This window comes from Scyliorhinus canicula, chromosome 6 (assembly GCF_902713615.1).
Source record: "Scyliorhinus canicula chromosome 6, sScyCan1.1, whole genome shotgun sequence".
Classification (NCBI taxonomy): Eukaryota; Metazoa; Chordata; class Chondrichthyes; order Carcharhiniformes; family Scyliorhinidae; genus Scyliorhinus; species Scyliorhinus canicula.
The window spans coordinates 8,362,799-8,379,856 of NC_052151.1; the positions used below are offsets into that span (position 1 = coordinate 8,362,799).

General features: G+C 48.9%; 1 protein-coding gene across 1 annotated transcript in view; it reads left to right on the plus strand.

Annotated features, from left to right (window-relative positions):
* LOC119966923 (dynein heavy chain 8, axonemal-like) overlaps positions 1 to 17,058 on the plus strand; it is a 1,786,259-nt gene that overhangs the window by 734,114 nt on the left and 1,035,087 nt on the right. The window contains exon 26 of the mRNA XM_038798881.1: positions 11,509 to 11,650. Within this exon, the coding sequence (XP_038654809.1) occupies positions 11,509 to 11,650 (142 nt within the window). The remainder of the gene's footprint in view (positions 1 to 11,508; positions 11,651 to 17,058) is intronic.

The window sequence follows — 17,058 nt, forward strand, 5'->3', positions numbered from 1 at the left end:
CCCCCCTTCCTTCCTCCCCCCCCTTCCTTCCTTCCTCCCCCTTCCTTCCTCCTCCCCCCTTCCTTCCTCCTCCCCCCCTTCCTTCCTCCTCCCCCCTTCCTTCCTCCTCTCCCCGCTTCCTTCCTCCTCCCCCTTCCTTCCTCCCTCCTCCCCCCTTCCTTCCTCCTCCCTCCCTTCCTTCCTCCTCCCCCCTTCCTTCCTCCCTCCTCCCCCACTTCCTTCCTCCTCCCCCCCCTTCCTTCCTCCTCCCCCCCTTCCTTCCTCCTCCCCCCCTTCCTTCCTCCTCCCCCCACCTTCCTTCCTCCTCCCCCCCCCCCCACACCTTCCTTCCTCCTCCTCTCCCCACGCCGATACCCGTCCTCGCTCAACGCGCCACTTCTGCAGCGCATTAAAATGACGCGTATCGCGTCGGTCCGATGCTGGCCCCTCCGGGAACGGAGATTAGCGGCCTAAAAGAAGGCCCCGACGCTGGAGTCATCTGCACCACTTTTGCTCGCCAGAAATTGGCGTCACGACGGTCTGCGGAGATTTTCGCCCATGGATTCTATTGTATCAATGCTCAGAGCCCTTTCTTGACTCAGAATATTATTACATTAATAATCAATATATTAACATATTAATAATCTTGTGCACCAGCAATTGGGAACATAAATAATCAGGAATCTAATGCATTAATAATCAGGAAGCCTGACTCGCGTTTAACAACTCTCGCATGGCCTAAATTTTTACTCTGGGGTCATGTGGACTGAGGTCTCAAAATGAAGCCATGTGGAAAAAAGTTAGGGAAGATGCTACTCAAGAAATCTGTTCCCAATCCAAATGAACATTAAAACCATCATTGACCACCCTGTTTTTGCTACATGCTGATCTAGTCTTTCCGGTTAGATATTTTGCCACTTCACAATGGTTAACAGGGGTCCACACGCATGTGCTATCAGTCTTAATCATTTATGTTCTTAATCCTAGCCAAGAGTAATTCTATCACTACCTGCTTGACTCTCATTACGTCCCTTATAATGATCCTATCTTGTTCACCTTATACTTGGTATGCTCAGTTCCCCGTCTTGACCAGCTTGTAGCATAAGCGGCTTCCTTGTGTGGTGCACTTGACAAAGGAAGGTTCAGATGTGGAGATAACTTCAACACACTTATTAAACTATTTACACTACTATTACTCGGGTTCGACACTACTGTTAATCCTTCTATAGCTACCCAGACTGACTAACCAATCTGCTACAATCCACATGGTGGGAGTGATATTGAATCAACCCTGTGTCTGTACTCACTGACTGTCTCCACTGGAAAGAGGCAGGTCATGTGTGTGGTGTCCTTTATATATGGGTTGGTGTAATGCCCTCCTGTGGTCGTGTCACCTCTGTGTGTATCATGAATGCCCATTGGTCGTGTCCTATCTTAACTGTTCTATTGGTTGAGTGTCTGCGTGTCATGTCTCTGGTGCTCCCTCTAGTGTCTAGCTAGTCTACATATATTTACATTAACCCCTTGTGTATTTACAGTGATGCACATCACCACAGTTACCATGTCTCAATAACAGCTATCATGTCATATCCCCTGGTTGTATTTAACCTTGCAGTAAATGTAATTTATGCCTTGTACTCTGGGCATGATCTACCAGCCATGTCGCACCGGTCGAGAGAGCAAGCGGGCCAGTTAGATAGTGGGAGAGGTCGAAATCGAGAACCATGTTGGGCGCTGATCGGTTTCCGATATAGCCAGCCCGCTCCTGTTTGCGAGATGAGGACCCCTCTGCGGCGTGGCAAGAAACCAATAATCACCAACTAAGACCAATCTCCATCCCAATCATGGGAAAGACTCCTACCAAATGGCCAACCGTGAACTAACTGTTTCCTAAGCGAGCGAGCACGCGGGCACCGTTTACCCATAACGAGGGCTGCCCCAGCCGCTGCCTGTCCGTCGCATCGAACAACCCTTTGGCAGAGCCCCGTTCGTGGTAAGACGGGCTGATCACTTTAACTCCCATTGACTATGGTGGCTGCAGGATTTGCTGATGGGGAATTGGCAATTCTAGCAATGTGAGCACTTTACTGCTCCCAATTGGATTTCTGTGGCTACACATGCCATAAAGCAGGAAATTGTTAAAGCCTAACATTCTAATAAGCCTGTCAGGCCTCAACACTCTGTCCAATCCCTGAAGGCAGCAACACCACAGAGGCAGCAGCCAAAGTTTTAACAGGGCGAGACTGGCGACGGCCCAAGATGTGTAGGCATCACTGGTCTTTCAAATAGATAGAATTCCAACAATGCAGAAGGAAGCTATTTGTCTCATTGAATTTACACCAACCCTCTGAAGGAGCACCCTTCCTCGGCCCATTCCCTCGCCCTATCCTGTAACCCTACCTAACCTCTACATCTTTGAAATGTGGGAGGAAATGGGAGAACCCAGAGGAAACCTATGCAGATAGAAGGAGAAAGTGCAAACCACACAGACAGACACCCAAGGCCAGAATTGATCCTGGGTCCTTGGCGCTGCGAGGCGGCAGTGCTAACCATTGTCCCACCATCCCGCCCATGATGAAGGAAAGCATGTGCTGCAGGAGGGAATGGTGTGGCACCCGTGCCACATCCTTTTGGACTTTGCATCACTTGGAGGAAGAGGGTACCCTCTTCCTGTGGCCGTCAAGCTCACCGCAGCTCTGATCGTTTATGCCTCAGGATCAATCCAGGTCTCGAGCTGGGACTTGTGTAGCATTTCCCAACCAACAGCCCACAAGTACATCCGTGAAGTCACAGATGCCCTGTTTGCCCAGGCAGCTAACTATGTAAACTTTGACCTGGACCAAGCCCAACAGGATGCCTGGGCAGCAAGATTCTCTGCCATCCCTGGGATGCCCCACTTCCAAGAGGTAACAGATGGCACGCATATCGCCTTGCTCTCACCAGGCAGTCCCTTAATTAACAGGAAGGGGTTCTGCTCCCTGAATATCCAACTCATGTGCAACTTCCACATGCCGAACATGCACTCTACCCTACCTGGTAGAGTGCGCGACAGTTATATTCTGAGGCAGTCGGAGATTCACAGCATCTTTGAGGGACACCCCAGGATGGTTGGCTCTTGGGGATAAGGTAACTGCTTGGGACCTGGCTGACGATGCTAGTATAGAGGCCGGTGACCAATGCAGAAAGCAGATATAACGAGGCCCATACGGCCAACCGGGCTGTCATTGAGCGGTGGTGCATCGGACTGCTTAAAATGTGGTTCCACTGCCTCAACCACTCCGGTGGTGCATTGAAGTAACCCCCCAGATGCTTACCCACTTTGTAGTGGTCTGCTGTGCCCTTCACATCCTGGCACAGCAGCAGGGTGAAGTGCTGGAGGTGGAGGATGAAGAACATGCGGCCACCTCCGAGGGAGGGGGGGAAACAAAGAGGAGTCGGACCAGAGGGGGAGGCAGACCGGGGCGGACCTGTGGGACCAGCCAGAGGACGGAGAACAGGGGGCAGCGGTAGCAAGGGTCTGGTATGGCCAGGGTGCCTGGGAGGCCCTCAACCTCGCCCGCTTCATATAGGACGTGGCTTTGTTCGACATCCCTACCCTATCCATCCCCCGAACTGATCTGACCCTCCTCCTTCCCCACCAGCCCCGCAGCCCCCCCCCCCCCCCCCCCCCCCCCCCCCCCCTCATTCAGGATTCACCTGAGGAAGGAGAGTGCTCTGAAAGCTAGTGATTTTTAAAAAACCTGTTGGTCTTTAACCTGGTGTTGTAAGACATCTTACTGTGCTCACCCCAGTCCAACGCTGGCATCTCCACATCAAGGTTTAAAGTGTTACAGACCTGAGGGAAAAACTGCTTGAACTCTGGCACTCCACAGGGTCCCTTCACAGACCTGATTCTATCTTTGTCTTTTAAACAGGAGTGCCTTCACAGATCTGACTGCCAGTCTTTTAAATCACTTGGCAGAGAGAGCAGCAGAGAGAGAGACTGCCTTCCAGCTGCATCCTGGCTGAATCTCTTCACAGAACTGAGGAAAAAATGGAGCTCTCCACATGACCTGCCTTTCTTCTGGAAGATTCTGAATGGCTTCACAATCACAACAACAGGAGATATTCCAGAATTTCAGTTTCACGGATTGGCTGCTTGCCAAGTCTATCAAACTGATATCATGGGCTCTTCCACAGAAATAAAAGGGAAGACCAGGTCAAGCCCATTAAACCAGGGATGTTTCAGGTTTGCTGAAAGTCTGTAGTTTAAGCAGAAATCCCAATGGTGCAGCAGCTAACCAGAAGACTGTAGATTGAAGGCAGGCAGCAGGACAAGGATTAACAGGAGCAACAGAACAGACAACTGCTTTACAACATTTTCCTAACACACCTCTCCACCTAAAAGAATGAAACGTCCGGACATGGATGTTTCATGATGAGATATGCCAGCCGCACAACACCCACACAAAACTATCTAACCTAACCCCAATGCAACCTCCTGCCCTGTTTCGGCTTTAGTAAGTGTTTAACTTTTAAATACATGATAAAATACTTCCACTTATATTATTGTGTCCAGGAAATATATATGCAATCCTTTCAACAAACGATTGCAATAATGACTTTGGCAGAAAACTCTGTGTTCTGGGATTTTGTTCCTTCAACATATTTTACATTCAGCACCCCTTAGTTTCTAACTGAGCCAGTCTCTGCAGTTGTAGTCGAAACAGCTTTGGTGGTTCAAAAGGTTTGAGCTCCCCACCCTGAGTAGTGAATTGGGTGCCTTCTGGTACTTCCTGACAACTTTGCCTACACTCCTTTGGCACTTGCTCTCTCTGATATAACCCAAACAGTCTTTCCTAATTGTCGGATGAATGTTGCCCAATGTTTAAGCGTTTCCTACAACTAGACTGTATGTAGGATTATCAACGCTGAATGAAGTAGTGGGTTCGCTATTAACCACTAATCTCTCTTCAGCCCCACCTGCTTTACATTCTCTCTTGGCCTTCACAAGGCCATCTTCAGGAACATGAGCCACTGAAGGATCACTTCTTATAGAGTTGATTGCCTCGACAGATACTATTCCTTGGATTACAACTTTCACCTCCTCATCAGAGTTTTCGTAACCACCACCTGCACCTCCATTTTCAGAGTCAGAGTATGGGACATCGCTGACTCTTTGAACAAATTGAGTTTTCCTAGCCTCTGGCTGCAGAACCAATACAGAATTCACAATCCACATTCTCCTTAACTCTCGAAAGGTAATGATGGCCCATAACTTAACTTTACTGGCTAGCTACCTCTGCTACCTTGATGAGATTCTGTAAATATTTTGAACTTTTGACCGCCGATTCGGCTCAACCTGTAACCTGCTAACCGGATGGACTCTTGGTTTTCCTTGTTTGAACCCTTTTGTAAATATATCATCCTTTGTATTATAGTTACATGTCACCCCCACCGGACTCATATTTTACAGGGGGTGAATGTGGTGATATAACCACTGTAGATATGCGTACTTGCAGTTGGAGGATGTATGGCTGTACCTGTAATACAGGTTCCTCCGGTAAGCCCCTGCCGGCTAGCTCTGCCCACAGGGTGCTTGTGTATAAATATGCGTGTGAGTCACTGAGATCCTATTCTACAGCTGCAGCCGGAGGAATAGCATCACACAGCAATAAAGCCTTGATTGTATAGGTCTTGATGTCTTTGTGTGCAATTGTTAGTGCCACAACAGTCAGACCCAAGATAAAAGTCACGACTGTGGTCTCCTCCTCCTTACCAATACTCTTGTGACAACTGTTTACTAGCATCTCATAATCAGAACCAAAGTCAAAGTCAGTCCTTACGAGCACCTGAAAATGGTTGAGAACTGGGTCACCACCAGAGTAACATGAAACATGCTCAACAGCCTTTCAAAATCTCTTTCTATGAGCCGTCTATTGCTCAATGAACATTCCTAGCTCCCACATGCCCTACTGTCAGTATTTCAGATGTTAACTGCAGTATTTCCTTCGGACTCTCTGTCATCATGTGTGCAGCTGCAATCTTCACTCTGATAAATCATCCCCTATTTCTTTCCACTGGGAATTCCCTAACCACTCCAACAACTACTGGACCTGACATTAAATCTCGCTCGAACTGTACCTTATACAATGGAACTGGGATACAACTTCCACCCAAGTCCTTTACAGCTGTTTTTACGAACGGCAAACACACCTGGTCTGGCCGTTCGTAAAAACGGCCGTAAAGTGCCGATTTTTAAAACCATGGCACCGATTGGCACGGCAGTACCACGGCCGTGCCAAGGGTGCCATGGGCCCGCGATCGGTGCCCACCGATCGCGGGCAGTGGGTCCGATACCCGCGCACTCTTTGTCCTTCCGCCGCCCCGCTGTATCACTTCGCGGGGCGGCTGAGGGGCATCCCGGCCCGCGCATGCGCGGGTTTCGCGCAAATGCGCAATGCCGTCATTCGCGCATGCGCGGGTTGGAGTCTTCCAATCCGCGCATGCGCGGCTGACGTCATGTGATGCGTCAGCCGGCGCAAACTCTGGCAAGCGGGCTTAACGAAATTCATTAAGCCCGCGATGCCGGAGTTTACGGCGGCGGCATGCTAGCCCCGACCGGGGACCAGAATCGGTTCCCGGTCGGGGAGGGGGAGGCTGGCGTCAAACCCGCCCGGATTTGACGCCAGCCTTACGATTTCTCCCTCTCTGGGAGAATCGCGCCCATGGGCTTTGGCTGTAATTTCCAACAAGCTGAACAAAAATGTCGCAGCTTATTACAATGGTAACACCTAAGCTTCCCAGTCACTTCCACCCCCACTGCCTTCCTTTCTGGTCTGAAGTGAGCACCAGGGACCTGGGTTTGATTCCCAGTTTGGATCACTGTGTAGAGTCTGCACGTTCGCACTGTGTCTGCATGGGATTCCTCTGGGTGCTCCGGTTTCCTCCCACAAGTCCCGAAAGACATACTTTTAGGGTACTTATAATAATCTTTATTGTCACAAGTAGGCTTACATTAACACTGCAATGAAGTTGCTGTGAAAAGTTCCTGGTCACCACTGTCTGGCGATGGTTTGAGTACACAGAGGGAGAATTCAGAATGCCCAAATCACCTAACAGCACTTCTTACGGGACTTGTGGGAGGAAACCGAACACCCGGAGGAAACCCATACAGACACAGGGAGAAGATGCAGACTCCACACAGACTGTGACCCAAGCCGTGAATCAAACCTGAGACCCTGCGCTGTGAAGCAACAGACTGTCCGCTCCCTTGCGAGTTCCAACCTTCACCTCATATGCTGCAGCATGTGTGACCCAGGAGCCTCTTCACTAAAATACCCCACCGAGTTGATGGTGCCTGCAATGGTGGAGGGTGCAGGTGAATGCAGTGGTGGGAAGTGGGTATTGCTCCTGGACAGGTCCTCCGTGGGGTGTGCTGGGGTTGTGGCTGGGGTCGAGGTATCCCAGATGGGCTGGCATGGTCAGATGGTGACCCTGCCAGATAAAAGACAAGACGCAAGGTGAGGTCTTGGGAAGGAGTGGTGTTGAGGACTTGGACTTGCTATTGAGACATAATTTTGCATTCGGGGCTCACTTGGTTAGAATCATAGAATAGAATCATAGAATCACTACAGTGCAGAAGGAAGCCACTTGGCCCATCGAGTCTGCACAAACCCACTGTAAAAGAACCCTACTTAGGCCCACTCCACATCCTATCCCCGTAGCCCAATAACTCCAGCTAACCTTTTGGACACTAAGGGGCAATTGAGCATGGCCAATCCACCTAACCTGTTCATCTTCGGACTGTGGTAGGAAACAGGAGCACCCAGAGGAAACCCACACATTCACGGGTAGAACATACAAACTCCACACATATAGTGACACAGGGCTGGAGTTGAACCCTGGTCCCTGGTGCTGTGAGGCATCAGTGTTAACCGCTGTGCCACCGTGCCCCCTTTCACAAGCCAATCTCTGTCTTGGAGATAGCCCTCTCCTGCAACTTCCAGATAATGCCATTGCCCTCTGTTCGGTGGGGTGAGAACCCTGAGGTCCGGAATGCCCCCTCCTGTCTTCTCCTGCTCCCTTCTCTTATGGATCATATTTCCCTCGGGAATACACAAAGCAAATGGTGTGACACATGGAGGCAAGTTATATACGTACAGTTACATGGATACATAGAAGGTAGGAGCAGGTGGAGGCCTTTTGGCCCTTCAAGCCTGCTCCGCCATTCATCATGATCATGGCTGATCATCCAACTCAATAGCCTAATCCTGCTTTCTCCCCATAGCCTTTGAATCCCATTCTCCCCAAGTGCTATATCCAGCCGCCTCTTGAAGTTTCAGCATCAATTACTTCCTGTGGTAATGAATTCCACAGGTTCACTACTCTTTTTCTGTGAAGAACTGTATCGTTATCTCTGTGCGAAATGGTTTACCCTGAATCCTGAGACTGTGACCCCTGGTTCTGGACACACCCATTATTAGTAATATCTTCCCTGAATCTACCCTGCCTTGACCTGTTAGAATTTTATAAGTCTCTATAAGATCCCCATCATTCTTCTGAACTCCAGCGAGAACAATCCCTCCTCATATGACAGTCCCGCCATCCCTGGAATCAGATTGGTAAACCTACACTGCACTCCCTCGAGAGCAAGAACATCCTTCCTCAGAGAAGGAGACCAAAACTGCACACAATACTCCAAGTGTGGCCTCACCAAGGCCCCGTTACAATTGCAGCAACACATCCCTGTTTCTACACTCGAAACCTCTCGCAATGAAGGCCAACATACCATTAACCTTCTTCACCGTCTGCGACATTTGCATGCTTACCTTCAGTGGATGGTGCACAAGGACAACCAGGTCACCCAGCACACTCCCCTCTCCCAATTTACAACCATTCAGGTAGTAATCTGCCTTCCTGTTTTTGCTTCCAAGGTGAATAATCTCACACTTATCCAAATTATACTGCATCTGCCCTTTATTTGTCCACTTGCCCAACCTGTCCAGATCTTGCTGTAGGATCCCTGCATCCTCGTCACAATTCACCCTCCCACCTTGTTTGGTATCATCTGCCAACTTTAAGATGTTACATTTTGTTCCCCCATCCAAATAATTAATATTGGGGCAGCAGGGTAGCACAAGTGGATAGCACTGTGGCTTCATCGCACCAGGGTCCCAGGTTCGATTCCCGGTGGGTCTCTGCCTGTGCGGAGTCTGCACGTTCTCCCCATGTCTGCATGAATTTCCTCCTGGTGCTCCGATTTCCTCCCACAGTCCAAAATGAAATAAAATGAAATGAAAATCGCTTATTGTCACGAGTAGACTTCAATGAAGGTACTGTGAAAAGCCCATAGTCGCCACATTCTGGCGCCTGTTCGGGGAGGCTGTTACGGGAATCGAACCGTGCTGCTGGCCTGCTTTGTCTGCTTTCAAAGCCAGCGATTTAGCCCAGTGTGCAGGTTAGGTGGATTGGCCATGATAAATTGCCCTTAGTGACCAAAAGGTTTTGGAGGGGTTATTGGGTTACGGGGGTAGGGTGGAAGTGAGGGCTTCAGTGGGTCGGTGCAGACCCGATGGGCCAAATGGCTTCCTTCTGCACTGTATGTTCAATGTCCTATATATTGTGAATAGCTGGGGTCCCAGCACCGATTCCTGTGGTACCCCACTGGTTACTGCCTGCCAATTTGAAAAGTACCCATTAATCCCTACTCTTTATTTCCTCTCTGCCAACTAATTTTCTATCCACCTCAATACATTTCCCCCAATCCTATGCGCTTTAATTTTGCACAATAATCTTTTATGCGGGACTTTGTCAAACGCCTTCTGAAATATATCACATCGACTGTCTTCCCTTTGTCAACTGTACTGGTTACATCTTCAAAGAATTCCAACAGATTTGTCAAGCATGATTTTCCATTCATAAATCCATGCTGACTCTGACTGATCCTGCCACTGCTTTCTAAATGTTCCGCTATAAAGACCTTGACAATGGATTCAAGCATTTTCCCCACTACCGATGTTAGGCTTACTGGTCTATAATTCCCTTCTTTCTCTCTACCTCCCTTTTTGAATATCGGAGTTACAGTTACATAAAACGTTGGTTAGGCCACATTTGGAATACTATGTCCACTTCTGGTCACCGCACTACCAGAAGGATGTGGAGGCTTTGGCGAGAGTACAGAAAAGGTTCAGCAGGATGTTGCCTGGTATGGAGGGCATTTGCTATGAGGAGAGATTGAATAAACTGGGATTGTTCTCCCTAGAGAGACAGAGGCTGAGGGGCGACCTGATTGAAGTTTATAAAATTAAAAGGGGTATAGATAGAGTGAACAGTTGGAGGTTTTTTCCAGGGCGGAAATGACAATTACGAGGGGGCACAAGTTCAAGATGAGGGGGGAAATGTTCAGTGGAGATGTGCAGGGGATGTTTTTTACACAGAGGGTGGTGGTTGCTTGGATTGCACTGCCAAGTGAGGTGGTTGATGCAGATACATTCGCGACCTTTAAGAATGAATGGATAGGCACATGAACAGATGGGGTATAGAAAGATACAGGTGGTTGGTCTAGATAGGACATGTGATTGGCGCAGGCTTGGATGGCCGAAGGGCCTGTTCCTGTGCTTATAAGCACTCCAGCATGTCAAACTGTCTCGTGCCAATTCTGGCCCCAGCGAATCTGATGCCAGCGGGAATGAGGATTGCTCTAGATTCACATGGACAGAATGCTGGCCCATTAACATGTTCTGAATTGGATTGGATTGGATTTGATTTATTGCCACATGTACCGAGGTACCGTCAAATGTATTGTTCTGCGTACAGTCTAGACACGATAAAACATAGGACATACGATAAATACACAATGTAAATGCATAGTCACAAGCATCAAGTGAGCATACGGAGTGTGGTACTACTCAATAGAGAAGATGTGTGAAGAGATCAGTTCAGTCCATAAGAGAGTCATTCAGGGGGCTGGTATAGCGGGAAAGAAGCTGTTTTTGAATCTGGCAGCGCTTGTTCACAGACTTTGTATCCTCCTGCCAATAGAAGAGGTTGGAAGAGAGAATAAGCCGGGTGCATCTGTAAGAATTGCATCACAAATTGCACCCCCAATGGGAATGCGAATCACACGCAATTGAGTCCCGTATCGACACTTACAACGGAATTCTCCAGTCCGTCAGCCACATGTTTCTCAGTCGCACGCCATTCACTGGCAGTGGGATTTTTTTTTCTGATTGTCAATGGGAATTCCTATTAGTGAGGCAGCACTGCCGTCGGGAAAATTGAATCGCAACAATCGGAGATTTCTGGCCTTCGTTTCCCAGATGGAGAATTTTGTCCAATGTCTGTTAATCAATTCCTGACACCACTGTGCAAGAAGATCTTTACACCAATTTGAATTTTTACACAGTGGAAGCGATTAGAAATAATGGATTACAAATATGAGTTTACATCAGAGCTATGTTGGGTTAAGGAGAATACTTGTTGAAGGTGGGAAACATTGATGCACAATTGTAATTTTTTGATGTATTTACATTGTGTTTTGGTATACAGGTTATGGTGCCAAACCTGGATGATATTCAGCATGCTCTTAACCGAACAATGCAAATGGTTTTGGAAGTGAGCCGTAAAGTGCAGCATTGGAGGCAATCGAGAAATCGTGCGGAGAGTGTTTATGATGTACAGAATGTATCAGGTAAGTTCTTGGAAAAAGGGAAGAGGCTGAGATCTTTGCAGCTGGTGAGCTTTTCTTGTAAGTCTTGATACAACCTTTGAAATCGAGCAAGTGAAGACAGGTAGAGAATAATAATCTCCGACACTTCCCTTCCCTTCCTCTTTTTGTTTCAATTTCTGGGGATAGACTGTCCACTGCTACCCATTACAACCTACCGACTCCCACAGCTACCTCGACTACAGCTCTTCACACCCCACAACCTGTAAGTACTCTATCCCATTCTCTCAGTTCCTTGCCTCCTTCGTATATGTTCTGATGATGAAACTTTCCAAAACGGTGCTACTGACATCTTTTCATTCTTCCGTAATCATGGTTTCCCACCTACTGTAGCCGACAGGGTTCTCAACCGTGTCCAACCCACCTCCCGCACCTCTGCCCTCACCCCACTCCACGCTCCCAGAACCAGGAGAGGGTCCCCTTTTCCTCACTTTTCACCTCATCAGCCTCCGCATTCAAAAAATCATCCTCCGCCAGTTCTGTCAATTCCAGTATGATTCCACCAGCAAACACACCTTCCCCTCACTTCCCCTGTCAGCATGTTGCAGGGACCATTCTCTCCAGAATACCCTGATCTACTCCTCCATCATCCCGAACACCTCAACTGCTTCCCACGGCATCTCTCCAAGCAATCGCAGAGAGTGTAACACCTGCCCCTTTACCTCCTCTCTGCTCATCATCCCAGGCCCTAAACATTCTTTTCAAGTGAGGCAGTGCTTCATGTGCACCTCCTTCAATCTGGTCAATTGAATTCGCTGCTCTCAATGTGGTCCACTCCACATTGGAATGACCAAACACAGACTAGGTGACTGCTTTGCAGAACACCTCCGGTGACATTTCAACTCACCGTCCTGCTCTCATATCGACATGTCCCTCCTTGGGCTGCTGCAGTGCTCCAGTGAAGTCCAGCTCAAATTAGAGGAACAGCATCTCATCTTCCAATTGAGCATGTTACAGCCTTCTGGACTCAACATTGAGTTCAAAAACTTCAGACTGGAAACTCTGTCCTCCATTTTTACCCCAAATTTATTTCTATCAATTTATTTTTATTTTTATTTCTTCCATTGATCTGTTTTTCCCTCACCATTATTCGCTTCCCCTCCCCCACTCCACCTGGGCCAACTGTTCGTGTTTTCCCTGTGCTCACCTTTGTTCTGCTATTCACACATTTGTGCAGCCCTGTAATTACGGGCCCACCTCCGACTCCATGATATGCGACCAGATAGTTTTCGGTGTTCAGTCGGACCCCCTTCGCCAGCAGCTCCTCAAGGTAAAGCAGCTCACCCTAGCGATTGCCATCGAGACCTGGGTGCTCCATGAACATGCCACTAGTCAGTATTCCCACATCACAGCGGCTGAAATGGCGCGGCAATCTCCCCATGAGGCAAAATGGGTCCAAGCAATCAAACAACTCCAGGGCCTTAGCCTGGATGAGGCCGGCTGTTTCCCGCGCTTTTCGCTTGGGTGCACCGAACGAGGGGACGGCGACGTGTGGCGTGCACCACACATGATCGCACATTGCATGCGCGGTGGCACAACGAATGCACTAACTCAACAGCGGCAACTGTGGCTCCAGCCATTTAAAGCGGCATTGTCCTGCCAAATCCTGCAACGTGGCAAACTTGGCCACTATGCTGCCTTATGCCGATCAACTCAGCCTAACAGCTTTCGTCACTCCAGCCAGCCTCGCAGGGATATCCGGGCCATTCAACCTACAGTCACCGAGCCTGATTCACACCTGTCACCTGATTTTGACACTGAGGACCCGAAGGTGCCTTTTCAAGTGGACATCATAACAAAAAACAGGGTGACCCCAAAGCACAGAATCAAGCCTCTACCGATACACAGCATCGATCCGGATGATGAGAGGTGTGCCACCCTTACGCTCAACCGGTCCCAGATACGATTCTGCCTGGACACCGGTGCCTCAGCCAATCTCATTTACGCAGTCTGACCTCCAAAGCCTTCGTGTCAAACCAGCCATCCTGCCATCAGCCTGCCAACTATTAGATTACAATGGCAATGCCATTGCTGCCAGCGACTCATGCCAACTTGAAGTGACGCACCGGTCATGCAAAGCCATCTTGCCATTTGAAATTGTAGGCTCCTCGAAAGCCTCCTTGCTTGGCGCGCAGGCATGCAAGCAAGCTGTTGAACCTAGTTCAGAGGGTTCACTCTCTCGCTCCTGCTGACGCGTCTGACTTTCCAGACACTGACTTTCGGGTGCAACTCGACGCCATTATCAACCAGTACCACGACGTCTTTGAGGGCATGGGCACGCTCCCGTACACCTACAAGATTTTATTAAAGCCGAATGCCATGCTTGTGGTGCACGCATCTCGCAGGGTCCCAGCGCCCCTTAAGGACCGCCTCAAGCAGTAGCTGCAAGACCTCCAGGAACAAGGAGTGATCTCCAGGGTCACGGAACCAACTGACTGGGTCAGTTCCATGGTATGTGTAAAAAAGCCTTCCGGCGAATTGAGAATTTGCATCGATCCCAAGGATCTTAATTGCAATATTATGAGGGAGCACGATCCAATTCCCAAGCGCGAAGAGCTCACATGTGAAATGGCTCACGCCAAGCTCTTCACCAAACTCCACGCCTCAAAAGGATTCTGGCAAATCCAGCTTGATGAATCTAGCAGGAAACTCTGCACGTTCAATAGCCCCTTTAGAAGATATTGCTACAATAGAATGCCGTTTGGGATCATCTCTGCGTCAAAAGTGTTTCATAGGATCATGGAACAAATGATGGAAGGATTGAAGGTGTTCGTGTCTATGTCGATGACATATTCATCTGGTCCACCACCCCGCAGGAGCACGTTAATCGTCTCCAGCGCGTTGTCAGACGCATACATGAACATGGCCTCTGCCTCAACAGAGCCAAGTGCTCTTTCGGCCAGACAGATATCAAGTTCCTAGGAGATCACATCTCCCAATTGGGTGTGCAGCCAGATGCGGACAATGGCTCCTGCTTCACCAGCCAGGAATGGTCCAGCTTTGCCCGGCGGTACAATTTTGCCCATGTGACGTCCAGTCCCCTGCACCCCCAATCCAATGACAAAGCGGAGAAGGGAGTACACATTGTCAAGAGGCTCCTATGCAAGACTGCCAATACTGGGTCTGATTTTTATCTTGCCTTGCTGGCCTATCGCTCCGCCCTACTGTCCACTGGCCTGTCGCCAACCCAACTACTCATGAATCGCATCCTGAGGACGATGGTGCCGTCCATCCATGTACCAGATCTCAACCATGTTCCGGTTCTAAGCAAAATGCAGATGTCTTATGCGCAGCACAAGGCGGCTCATGACTCCCGTGTTGCTGATCTCCCCGCTCTCACTCCAGATGACAATGTTCGCATCCATCTCCCAATGGTGGCTGGTCTGCAACCGTTTTCCTTAGGCAGGTGGTCCCCCGCTCGTTCCTGGTTTGGCTACCAGATGGCTCTATTCTGCGCCGCAATCAATGCACCCTTTGCCTTGTTCCACGCGTTCCACGTGATCCGGTGTTGCCTCACTCCCCTGCTGACCATACCACGGATTATGCAGAGCTTCCTGTCACTCTGCCTCCCCCTGACTGTGATGCAGTCCAGCCCGCTCCTGAACCGGCGGCTCTCGACCCACCCTTAAGGCGGTCAACCAGAATTTGTCGCCCACCTCAGAGACTAAATTTATGAACTTAAAAAATTTATGGAATCTCTGAATTGTCTTGTTGCCTTGTTTGATCGTTTTCCTGGTTTGTATATAATGTTGTTCTCGTTATTCTTGTTGCATACTGCTTCTCTGCACCAGGCACCATCCGATGTAAATAGCTTAGTTCTGTTGCTCGTTTGTGGTGAGTGTGCTTTACACTTAATTGCTCTGTTTTATAACCTTGCTCTAGAGTCGCCAGGTATCTTTATGATACCACCATGAGGTTCAAGTTCAAGTGCTGATCAATAACTCAATACACCAGTTAGTAAGGTTCAAATCAAAGCACATTTATTATATACACAGTCAATCGCTACTCATGCATAAAATACTACAGAACTAGACTATTTCTACCACTAAAAGCCAATACTTAGCTTTGGAAAAACGAACCCACTGGGTCAGGGAACAATGGCCTCTTGTTCGATCCTGAGACTGCAGGCTTCCAGCTGGTATGGACTAAGGGTTAGGAGCGCCTATCTCGTAGCGTGCGTTGACTGGATACTTACTTGTTGGTGCAGCTGCTAAGCAGGTCTCTGTCAAGGGTTGTTTCGAGCTGCTGGGAGACCCTGCCAAGAAGGACGAGTTGAACTTGGGGACTCTATTTTATAGACCCCAGGGGCTTCGCACCCTTTTGGGCGGCCCCCGTACCTGTCTCCAATTGATTGGACTAGGTTCCCAATCACTTAGTTTGATTTCCCCCAATACTGGGGCTGTTCCCTGATTGCTGGGCGGTTCCCATATGTCCGTTGGCTTCTTTTGTTTTGGACTCCTGCTGGCGCCGAGGAGTCTGGCTTTACCTCGGTCATCTCTAACTGTTTATATTGTGCCTGAGAAATCGCTCATTAGTATGTAGATTGCCGTTAGTTTCGGTGCTGTCTGCTCTCTGCAATTTGAACACACAGGAAAACTCTGCAAACTGCTTGCTTTCTGAGACTGTCCACTTTTCCCTGCGTTCTTAGCGAATCTCCATTTTAAGTCGGGAAGTGGCCAACCCAGGTGGCTACACTCCCTCCTTATGATCCCTAATGCGAAGCTTGAAGGATCACATAACTATGTCGTCTTCATTCACTGACCCCAGCCCCAGACAATACACAAATAATAGCAGCATTCACAATGTTCTCTGGCTTGGCAGTCAAGCTCAGAATTGTACAATCTTTTGGTCACACATGAAACTCATTTCTTTATTTACAAAAATATGCAAAACAAAACAAAAGTCCTTTATTACATCTCCAGGGGTTCGGGGGCCTGGTGAAAACCGAAAATAGGGGATCTCATCCTGTAAACCGGGGTGCGAGAGCGGTAGGCTCTCCTTCGCCATTTCTTCATGCGGATAGTCTGCACGATGCTGCAGAGTATCGCCAATGCTAGAAGGGATTCGATTACGTAAGAAAACGAGTACCACGTTATGAACTTCTCACACCATGATAGATAGAGATAGATAGAGAAATACAGCACAGAACAGGCCCTTCGGCCCACGATGTTGCGCCGAACTTTTGTCCTAGGTTAATCATAGAATTTTGGACAATTTGTCATGGCCAATCCACCCAACCTGCACATCTTTGGACTGTGGGAGGAAACCGGAGTACCCGGAGGAAACCCACGCAGTCACGGGGAGGATGTGCAGACTCCACACAGACAGTGACCCAAGTCGAAATCGAACTTGGGACCCTGGAGCTGTGAAGC